Genomic DNA, 10,039 nt, shown 5'->3' with positions numbered 1-10,039 from the left:
GCAGCCTCATGGCAGGAGCTGTGTAGCTTTTAACCCATTCTGGCTCATTTTCACAGGATTAGTCTGTCTGTGACTGCCTCATCAGCCTCCATGGGTCTAACAGGAACAGCCTGAGCAGGACTCCGCAGAGAGCAATGATCATTTTACTTCAACTCTGACCCTGTTTACCCAAATCTCATGTGCACAGAGATCAATCACCCCCTGCCCCCAGCTGAGGTGGTCTCTACTCACACAGCCCGGCTACTCCTCTGCAATCTCTGTCTCCTGGTGCACAACCACTTTGGTCACCGACATGTCTGGGTGCTGCTCCTTGGCAGCCTTGATCGCCTGTGCCAGGACCTGCGGGACAGCATGGGAGAGCACAGGTTAGAGCATGTCAGAGGGTGTCAGAGCGTGTCAGAGCATGGCAGCCACCATCTCCAAGGGCACAAGAACCTGCTTCTAACTCTAGGGTGTGAAAAAGAAAAGTGGATGCACTTCATGGAATTACAGAAGATCCCAAGCTGGAAAGGACCCACAGGGATCATCCAGTCCAACCCCAGGCCCTGCACAGACACCTCAAATCCCACCCTGGGCATCCCTGGCAGCGCTGCCCAAACGCTCCTGGAGCTCTGGCAGCCTCGGGGCCGTGCCCATTCCCTGGGGAGCCTGGGCAGTGCCCAGCAGCCTCTGGGGGAAGAACCTTTCCCTGCTCTCCAGCCTGAGCCTGCCCTGGCCCAGCTCCAGCCGCTCCCTGGGTGCTGTCCCTGGCCCAGGAGCAGAGATCGGAGCTGCCCCTCGGGAGGAGCTGCAGCCCCGCTGAGCTCTGCCCTCAGTGTCCTCTGCTCCAGCTGGACACACCAAGGGCCCTCAGCTGCTCCTTATGTGGCCCCTCCTGACCCTTCACCATCTCCACAGCCTCCTCTGGAATCTCTGTAATTGTTTTAGGTCTTAAACTGTGGTGCCCAAAACTGCCCCCAGGACTTCAGCCACACACTTTGGTGACTTTAGGTGGTATTACATTATTTCTGAAAGGAAAAGCACTATTTGAAGAATACCCCCCCATCTCTCCACTGCCCCATGGCAGAAGATGGATGAGAGCAATTAAGCATAACCTGCTTATTCTTCCAGCAAGCGTGATAGGCACATTTCAGATATCTCAGACATTTTCTGTTGGAGTTAATAAATTAGATCTTGTCATAAGAATATTTTCCACCCCCACGATACTTGCGACTAAATTTAAATTCAAAGTATAATTCTCTGATGACAAAACCATCACTTCCAACACACGCAAGAGGCCAATGAGCCTGAGTCATCAGAAAGGTTTCATATAAAGCCAAAGAGATGTAGCACAGGTGCTGAGTGCTCTGAAATGACTTCTGGCACTGTAGAGTAGCAATAGTGCTTCAAAGTTATGGGAAAATGAATGCAGATCAGCCAGATGTCAAGGAAAACTTTTATTTCACATTTTAATGGATTTTTTTAAAAAAACCTACGACTGTCCAAAACAATTCTGGAATCAAAACTTTGCTGCCAACATCAGCTTCAGAATGAAATTCAGTTTTGCTGGCTCAGCTGCATAATGTCAAAAAGGAATTTTCTACTGATATAGAATCATGGAGTGGCTTGGCTGGGCATGGACCTAAAACCTCACCCCATTCCGCCCCCTGCCATGGGCAGGGACACCTTGTACTAGACCAGGCTGCTCCAAGCCCTGTCCAACCTGGCCTTGAACACTTACAGGGACGGAGCAGCCACAATTTATAAAAATATGAAATTTTATTTCTACCCCAGTAAAATTTCCCTGGCTCATTTTTTGGTGACATTTTCTTTGAACAGGCAGCCTGACTGATTTTTGCCAGCTCTGGGAAAGTCTTTTGGATTATAGCCACACTCCTACCTGGTCATGGTCTACATCTGCATCTCCTGTGATGACAATCCTCTTCTCAATCCGTGTCTCTGAAATGCCACCTTTCACAGTCTAGAAAAGACAGAAAAGCCACTGTTAGTGTAGAAGTGCAGAGGAGTTTGAGCTCACTGGGGCTGCCTGTCTAAAGACAGTATCCAAAAATAGTGTCACCAAATAGTGCCGTTGTACCCGGCATTAGAGTCATGGGAAAACTGCTGCTGCTCAAGGAAAAACTGTCAAAGAGTCATTTTTTATAGCTGAGCCAGGGAAGAGCTTTTCCTCACAGTACAGCTCTCCCTGCTGTCCCACAGGACAGTCAGAGTCCAGACTGTGCTGCAATTAATGCACAATCCACAGATTTAACACAACCAAAACTGAACCCCTCGTGCTTTGCTCCAGGTACTAATCACGTATTTGAAAGGACCTTCCAAAAGCTTTTTTTCCCTCTCACTCATCCCTGCCCATCTCTCCTTCAGGTTGTTGTCTGAATTGGTGTTTTGTGGTGCTTCCTGGTGTTACCTTGGTGATCTGGGTGGTGGTGGTGCTGCTGGTGGTTTCCGAGGTGATGGTCTGGGCAGTCAGCAGAACGCCAGGGTCTAAATCCCCATTGCCACCGTCTGTCTGTGGGACACAAGAACAGGCCCTGAGCAGTGGGGACAGAAGCAGAGGCTCCACATCACCAGAGCCAGACAAGACAATCTGAGGACAGCAGCTCCATCATGGACCACAAGACACAACAAGTCAGCCTGTGCCTATGTGCACAAGAGCTGGACAGGTCTCTGAAAGCTCAAAGTCCCTGTGCTTTGAGGTTGGAAAAGCACAGATCCTGCAAGAAGGACCTGTGACACTCCTCAGATCAGGAGGGCTGGGATGTACCCCAATCTGGGCACGCTGCTGGCACCACAGTACTGGTCATACTGTCCATGCCTGAACCATGACAGGAGACCAGCATGGACACCAATCCCAAATTCCACCTGCCTGTATCCATGGAGATCAACAAAGCCAAGAGCACAACCTGATTCAGAAGGTATTTGTCACCCTCCCTCCCTCCTGACTACACCTTGCACATCCCTCACTTTATGCTCTGCAGAAGCAGAGAATATCCAGACATTTGCTGAAACAGGAGTAACTTTTAGAGCTGGTTCTTGGTTCTCACCCTGCATGACTCGACTGCTCAAGGTCTGCCAAAAATCCCAAACTAAGTCATCCTGGCCAGCTCATCCTGGCCGTGCTTTCCATGTGCCCACTGGGCAGCGTGCTCGCTCAGCACTGGGACAATATCTGGAATTACCACAAGGTGGGACCATTTTCCACAGACTGGAAGAGATCTCATGGCACATCACACCATGCATGCACGGCCCACTGATCCCAGCCCTGTAGATGACCTTTCCTTTCCATTTCCCAGTTAGAGCAAAACTGCTCTATTCACCTACTCGCTGAAAGCCAGGGCAATGCTCACCACCACTGTCTGAACCATCTCTCTGATCCTGCAGTTGGGAGGATGCTGAGCAGCCACAGGATTCCTTAGGAGTCCCAAATTACACAATCATGAGATTCCTGCATCCATAACAACATCCCACAGTCACTTCACTGCAACAGCAGAGCACGGGTTGCTGCTGACAACCACAGTGATGGCAAAGCCAAGCTGACACAGGCTCCAAAATCTCAAATACATAAATAAAGGCTGAGAGAGATGGGGGTGTTCAGCCTGGAGAAGGGTCTGGGAGACCTTAGAGCCCTTCCAGGGCCTAAAGGGGCTCCAGGAGAGCTGGAGAGCGACTGGGGACAAGGGACGGGGGGCCAGGTCACAGGGAATGGCTTCCCACTGCCAGAGGGCAGGGATGGATGGGATATTGGGGAGGAATCCTTCTCTCTGAGGGTGGTGAGGCCCTGGCACAGGTTGCCCAGAGCAGCTGTGGCTGCTCCATCCCTCCAAGTGTCCAAGGTTGGACAGGGCTTGGAGCAATCTGGTCTAGAGAAAGGTGTCCCTGCCCACAGCAGGGGGCTGGAACTGGGTGAACTCTTAGGTTTCTTCCATCCCAAACCATCCTGTGATTTTGTGATTAAAACCTGTTTTAGATCGAGGATAATTTTAACCTTGGCAATGAATCCATACCGGAATATCCTGATATTCCTCCACTAACATTTTTACTTTACCGATCACCACATACCCACTCAAGTTGCATTTTATACAAAACATTTGGTGTTTAACAACCATTTCAATGTTGAAACCTAAGGATGACCAAATAATTTATAAACCAAGTTCTGAAGAGGCACAAACAGCCTCTTCAGGGTAGCTGGGAAAACAAGGCATCTCTTGCAGAAAAAAGGCCAACTCATGTTAACTTTGTACAGACAAATTCAATTCCTGAAGCCACCAGTGGCTGAAAATAAATTCTGTTTGCAAGCACATCTTGAAAAAATAATTACTCTTCAGGGATAGCAAAACCACTGCTCCTCTAAAAATACCAGATGCACCTGGAAATAGTGTCCACAGCATCAGTTAATGCGTCTGCTGCACTCAGACATGCGGAAAAAGGCAGGTGCTGCTGTCTCATCCTGAGGACTTGGAAACAAAACGTTTACTTGAGTTTAATTAAGCCCCTGGGAAATTTATCAGAACACACCTTACCTGTGCAGCTTCGTAGGTGATGGTCTTTGTCTCTGTATGGACAATGGGGACTTCTTTTGTGGGAATTTCGCTTTTGACGGCGCTGGACACATCAGAGATGGTGACAGTCTGTGTCTTCACTAGCGGGGGCTGTGAGACAGGGTTAAAAACATCTTGTAAACACCCAGTTCCCATCTCCACATCCTGACTGGGCTGTTCTGACACTGATCTGATAAAAGCACTGTGAGAACCAAGGTCAGCCTGGAAATCTTTGGGTTTAAGTCTCTGCAACGACACACTGCTCCGAGGGCAGAGATCAGGCATGAGGATTAGACAGGCAGCAAAATCCTCCAGCCCTTCCCCACACCGTGGACTCTGGTCAGCCCAAACCAGGCATTAAGGGTTTATTGGGTGTGTCACAACACCACAGACGCTGTCTCCACTGATTCTTAACTTTCTAATTACCAGAAGCTCAATGCCAGCTGCCAGGAAAAGATGACCCTCATCTGTTGATACCAATGTCAGGATTAACACCAACCCTGGGCACAGAAAGACTTGATCACAGCTGAGCAGCTTTATGCTGACCTCAAGAGCAACAATGTGTTATTAAAAATCCTCATCAGATCTTTAACTTTTATTAAATCAATGTCAGATAAAACAGAAAGAAAAATAAGGGTGGGGAGAAATCAGTTGTTCCATCACCTGATGATTATCCAGAAGAAGACAGAGTTAGTTCAGAGCCAGTGCTTCCCCAGAGGGCTCGATTTCTGCCACCATCCCCAGCCCTGCCAGATGCCACTGTGATCATTAGGGGGGAAATGGGCATCTACTGAACCAAAGGCAACATCAACACTGGAGCAGGCAAAAATCCCTCCCATAGAGGGGAGCACAACGGGGGCATCAAAACACGCTGGACAGCACCTCAAATTTGTTCTGCTGTGCTGAGGGACAGCTGCCAGTCCAGCCGGAGCCAGCAAAATCCTTAAGGAGCTAAAATTACATGTTTTTTGAGCCTAAATATTGCCTTTTTGTGGGAATGCCACAGGATGCTTCAATCCAAGAAGAGCAAAGGGCATTGCACCGTGGCGATTGTATTTCATGCAAAGATAAATTGAGAGGGACTCATATTTAATGCAAAGACAAATTGACGGTGGCTCATATATAATTCAAAGATAAATTGAGAGGGGCATATTGCACTGACTGCAGGAGATGCACCAGCTCGTTAGCTCCAAGCATGAGTCCAAGCCAAGCAAACCCAACTCCTCTGCGGGTCTGTGGCATCTGCTTGCTGCAGTGTTTGGGTTCCCACTCCAAAGGCAGCCAGGGAGAGGGGTGCAGGAGCTGGGCTCACTACCTGGAAGCAGCGAATGAGCTCTGGCAGCCCGTTAGGAGCATCTGGGTTGGGACACTCGCCACGTGGCTTTCTAAAGGCAAAGCTGTCTTCACCATCCTCTGCCACCTCCTTCTCCTCTCCTCCCCAGGGCTGCCAGGGAAGTGCGGCAGGGCTTGGGGGAGGCTCTGGCTCAGAGAGCTCCGAGTCCTTCTCCACATCCACACAAACCCCCTTTTCACATGTCAGGTCCTCCTCGCTGGCAGAGAGGCTGGTAACCGCCTCCTCCTGCTCCTCCTCCTCTTTCTCCTCCTCGCTGCTTAGGGAGGAAGCACCAAAGTGCCAGCTGGGAGAAGGCTGTGAGGGCACTGGAGTCTCACTAAAAACTACTGACTGCTTTGAGCCCTCCCATGCAAAGCCAGTGTTAAAACTGCTCCATTCTGGCACTGCAGCCACATCCTCTTGGGAGAGAAAGTCACTCATTTTCTAAAAAGAAACGGATACACAAAAAAGGCCAGGGAGAGAGAGAGAGAAAGAGAGCAGGGAGTTAGGGAGAGCACGAGGTCAGAAGGCATCAAGGCAAAACATCAGGTTCTTATCATATATCACATCTTCAGTAACACATGCAACAGTGGGGCTGGACACCGGAAAACCTCTGTGCTATGTGTGTTGTACCCAGTGCTTTACTGACACAGCCTTCCTGGTACACTAGCAATCCACTCTCCTAAATATTAAGGAATTAATATGAAAACAACTCTCTGCACCTAGAGGAAGAGCCACCACTAAGCGCTTTTTGCTCAGTTTGGAATAATTTCAGTGTATCAAGTGGGGACTGGTGCACATCCAAAACTTCCACAGGCAGCAAAACCCATCACTAATCCAAAACCATCCCGATTCTGCTTTTAACTCCTTGAAACTGTTGCCTCACTTTCTAACAAGAATCCCTGGGCAATTAAAAAACTGTAATTTGTGCTTGAAATGTGGGGTCTGAAGCCTGTGGGTTATTTGGTATAATTCATATTCTATACACCAGAGGCTTTCACTTTGACTGACCTCCTTTAATGGCACAGCTCAATGGTAGGGTAAGAGCAGGAGCCACTTTATGCAAGAACAAACAGACACCTTTTTAGTATCATTTCAAGAAATGGCTCTTCCTCCATTTCTCATGGGTATTTTTCAGTTCTCTGCTTCTTTATGTTACAGACAGATTTAGCTGTAAGATTTCTATCCATTAGAATTTCCAGCCTCTTGTGCTTTTGTTAAGCTGTTGGGATATTGCTTAGCAAAATGCATTTAATAGGAGTGGAGGGAGAGCAAGCAGCACAGAGATGGGCAGGTCAGACTGCTCACAGGGAAAGGTTATTTCTGATCCAAACCCACTTCCACATGTGCTCCTCCAAAGGAATATTTAAGGGAAGACCTCAAGGCAGTTTGCAGATTTCTCCTGAGGGGCCACTCCAATCTCTGCTCCCTGGGACAGGAGCCAGGGAATGCCTGGAGCTGGGACAGGGCAGGCTCAGGCTGGAGAGCAGGGAAAGGTTCTTCCCCCAGAGGCTGCTGGGCACTGCCCAGGCTCCCCAGGGAATGGGCACGGCCCCGAGGCTGCCAGAGCTCCAGGAGCGTTTGGGCAGCGCTGCCAGGGATGCCCGGGGTGGGATTTGGGGTGTCTGTGCAGGGCCTGGGGCTGGACTGGATGATCCCTGTGGGTCCCTTCCCACTCAGGATATTCTACTATATAATTTCCAGATCCCACCCTCATTTCCTAACACAAGACTCTACATTGCAATATTCCACAAATCAGAACATGAATGGGGTTATCAGCTGTATACAGCCATGTCTTCTTGTTGGTTTAAAACCTGAATTTACATACTGTCAATATCATCTTCCCTTAATTATAGATGCTAAACCTTGCAAATTACTCATGGGACCTTGAGAAGACACAGCTCATCTTCTGGGGTTTAACGGAACATGCCTTAGGAGTGAGATTTCCTTACATAAGAGCTGGGACTCTACTCAGCCAAGAGAAGAATCACAGATAAAACGAAGCAGATTAAGCAGCTACACAAACACTGATGTATTTATGAGGCAAAAATCTGTATACAGTCAAAACAACCTCCCAGTTCTCTTTCACAGACCGGGAAAATAATTTGCATTTTGGAAGCATCTTGTATGAAAGATGCATAAATGAAGGGAGAGCTGGAAGAGAGCCTGTGCCGTGAGTATACTGGTCACCAGTAGAGCCAAGTGCAGCAGCAAACATGCAAGCTGGAACGACAGAATGAAATCCTGATAAGATCAACTGATCAGAAGCACTTTTTGCCTTGCCTTCCTATTCTACTCATAAGAAGATAAACTAATGGGAAGGTATCTGTTTCTAGATAAAATTATCTATGTAAAACTCTCTCATAGGAATTTCAGCATGTGTTACAAATTCTGATCTTATCAAGATTTGTTTTAAATTGCAAATGCCAAAGCATCCCTATGTTTAGAGCTCAGATTTGCAGAGTTCCAAGCTCACCTTGAGACCCAGGAAACCTGAGAGGTGCCTGGACTGCCCAGCTACTCATTTCCAGGGACACAGCCCCAAACCAGCAAGGCCTAAGGCAAGCATGAAGCAGCTGAACACAGACTAAATTAAATACAGGACAGGATGCAATGCCCCAGAAGAAACAAACTGACCCAGACATGAATGCAACTAAAGCACCACCCTCAAAATACAAATCTTTGTGCCCCTGAAGATACAGCTGAAGCATTGCAATGTAAAGTGATACACAATAATTCAGACTGGGGATAAATTAATAACAGGCTTAATTGCATGTTTGATACCGATGGCCAAAAGGATTTATTTTTCTTGCAAAGTGCTTTTGTATAAATTGGTTTGCCTGCCTTTTTTCAAGACCCTGCTGTTTTGGATCAGGATCTATTTGTGTGATCCAGCCGCCCTGTGCTGTCAGAGTGGATGTTTTTTTCATGCTGCTGCCTCTCTCTGTTGAATACTCCATTATTCCCACCCCAAATCAGACCACTATCCTGCAGAAAACTTAAGGAGTGCTAAAATGATGTCAATTGCCACTTACTATTTAATAAAAATTGCTAAACCCATGAAGTTATAGCGCACAATAACTCCCTACAACCACCACATGAAATGCCAGGAATCCCAGCTGGTTAATATCGCCCAGCCCTGTTCTTTTCCAGCATGACCATGGAATTGTTGACACTGTTATTAGGTTATCCCCAAACAAGGATCCACAGAAGCTCACAGGCTCGGAGTGACTGACTAGGGATGCAAAAGGAGACGATGTTGCTTTTGCAGCAAACCACACTCACCAGAGAGCGCTCCCAGATCAACTGATGCTCAATCTCACAGCTGGCAAAGCACTTGGGTAAAAAGTATTATAAAGCAGAAAACAAGAGATCCTTATTTTACAGTACCCACCATTGCCTTACAGAACTGCTTTGCCTTAAGGTAGAAATTAAAAAAGTTTAGAAGCTGTTCAACATACCCTGGCATTGAAAAGAATGGACATCACATATGGATTTATGGTTTTCAATGGATTTTTTCATTGCCATTGATCTGATCACAACATCCTGACCAGCCTACTCAGATGACAGAAGGATAAAAGAGATTTTGACCAAAATTAAAAGTAATGCTAGAAAATACAGTGTGCTCAAAGCTTCAAAAGATTAAATTACGTCATGAACAAGAATCCAATATATTACACAACACACAGCAACCACCTCTAATCATTGCATCATTGACTTGGGAACATGAAACAACATCAAGATCAAAACTTAAATCATCAAAATAAAGTTGTTGGGCAATATGGTTCCTCTGCCCACTCCCACTGGTCCCCTTCCCATCCCTTTTGTGGGACAGGTATTCTCACACAAAGGGCTTTTTATTCCAAAATCCCTCTGCAGAGCACAAAGTAGTGGCACTGCAAGAGCTGCTTTAGTGCAGCAGCAGCAGGTGAGGAGATAAAATCAGGGTTTATAAACGCCAACAATTTTGTGCTGCTCATTCCACTTCCCTCATTCCATAAATGAAGTTACAGCTCTGCCTTGGTGCCAGGCTCATCTCAGGGACCAGCAGCATGAGCAGCCAGATCTGCCTTCCTGAGATCAATCGTGACAGCACAGAATGAGCCAAATGGTTTATCCAAAAGTAAATAATCTCACAAAACTTGGGAGTTAAAACTGACTCTTGACA

At 47.3% G+C, this 10,039-nt stretch overlaps 1 protein-coding gene across 36 annotated transcripts in view; it reads right to left on the bottom strand.

Moving 5' to 3' along the window:
* The window catches only part of EPB41 (erythrocyte membrane protein band 4.1), a 94,680-nt gene that overhangs the window by 3,856 nt on the left and 80,785 nt on the right, over positions 1-10,039 (bottom strand). For 15 of the 36 annotated variants that reach the window (XM_032132671.1, XM_032132665.1, XM_032132645.1 and 12 more), the window contains 6 exons: positions 9,157-9,207; positions 5,854-6,315; positions 4,521-4,649; positions 2,408-2,509; positions 1,880-1,960; positions 232-339 (listed from right to left, as the gene is read on the bottom strand). In XM_032132671.1, the coding sequence (XP_031988562.1) occupies positions 241-339; positions 1,880-1,960; positions 2,408-2,509; positions 4,521-4,649; positions 5,854-6,315; positions 9,157-9,207 (924 nt within the window). In that variant the 3' untranslated portion in view covers positions 232-240. The remainder of the gene's footprint in view (positions 1-231; positions 340-1,879; positions 1,961-2,407; positions 2,510-4,520; positions 4,650-5,853; positions 6,316-9,156; positions 9,208-10,039) is intronic. The other 21 variants (XM_032132668.1, XM_032132669.1, XM_032132670.1 and 18 more) reach the window with 3 other exon arrangements.

Source organism: Corvus moneduloides, chromosome 23 (genome assembly GCF_009650955.1).
Source record: "Corvus moneduloides isolate bCorMon1 chromosome 23, bCorMon1.pri, whole genome shotgun sequence".
In the NCBI taxonomy this organism is placed as follows: domain Eukaryota; kingdom Metazoa; phylum Chordata; class Aves; order Passeriformes; family Corvidae; genus Corvus; species Corvus moneduloides.
This window is presented reverse-complemented; position numbering and strand designations above follow the sequence as displayed.